Here is a 1,034-nt window from a genome sequence, read left to right on the forward strand (position 1 = left end):
GGAGACGGACGTTAAACTAGGAGGTCACGCCCCTTAAATAACCTAATAGTGTTTATAGGGGCGTTAAACCCATACAATTTCACCAATTTCAAAGAAACATAAATAGATTTCGCCCGTGTATTGAGGGGTACCAATATTGATAGATTGGGCATACATTATATATCCAATGAATGAAGAATTTTGTCTTATATATTATATGTATACTCGATGGCATCATATCTTTTAAACGAAATAATAATTTTCAGGAAATAGGAGACTAAATAGAACTGAAATATAAAATAATGAAAGGCGTTACTTACTGTTTTTCAGTAATAAATCCCGGTAGACACGTGGGCATCATTACAGGAGGACATACGGGTACACACTCGTAGTCGGGACACGGGCCACCAGAGTCGCTGTGGGAAGAATGTAGCTGTACTTTAGACCAGGGAGTCATCAAACCTTCTTTAGAGTGGACCAGATAGCTGGGAGAATGCTGAGAGCAGCTCGGGTGACTATATTATTGCTCAATACATTACGCCAGACACGCGAAAAAAGAGAACCATCTGTTCATCTATCAGTACACGAAATTATACAAAAATACACAATTCTTAAAATAAAGCAACATTCATAATATACCAGCTGCCCAGAAAAAAAGTTCGTTCAAAGAAATATTAATAACAGTCTTGTTTATGATCCAATTGACATCAAAACTAACCCAAATCTAGAACATGCATTCGGGTTATGTTTTGTTTTTAAGTTCATTGCTATAGCACAAAGGACAGATGATGAAACAGCTAACCCTTGTACATCAAGCCTTTGCAGTGAAGATATGTCAACAAACAAAATCTCCCAAATCGGCCTGTGCTTTATTTGCTCGGGCATACAGGATAGGTATCTGTACCAAACATCATGTTCCGAGCAAAACGTTCATTTTGAAATGGGCTGCAGATTTCAAAAGGTTTGGCTACATAGAAGAATGGAAAACAAATTTTAATCCACGAATAACACAGGTTAGGCAAACAGTAAGAGCAACGCACTTTTTAAGCATGTAA

At 37.4% G+C, this 1,034-nt stretch overlaps 1 protein-coding gene across 1 annotated transcript in view; it reads right to left on the minus strand.

The window, feature by feature from the left end:
* The window catches only part of LOC101851664 (proline-rich extensin-like protein EPR1), a gene marked incomplete at its 5' end in the record, with an annotated part of 55,798 nt that overhangs the window by 35,343 nt on the left and 19,421 nt on the right, over positions 1-1,034 (minus strand). The window contains 1 exon segment of the mRNA XM_035971491.1: positions 300-395. Coding sequence (XP_035827384.1) covers positions 300-395 — 96 coding nt within the window.

The sequence above is a fragment of the Aplysia californica genome, unplaced genomic scaffold, assembly GCF_000002075.1.
Source record: "Aplysia californica isolate F4 #8 unplaced genomic scaffold, AplCal3.0 scaffold00444, whole genome shotgun sequence".
Classification (NCBI taxonomy): domain Eukaryota; kingdom Metazoa; phylum Mollusca; class Gastropoda; order Aplysiida; family Aplysiidae; genus Aplysia; species Aplysia californica.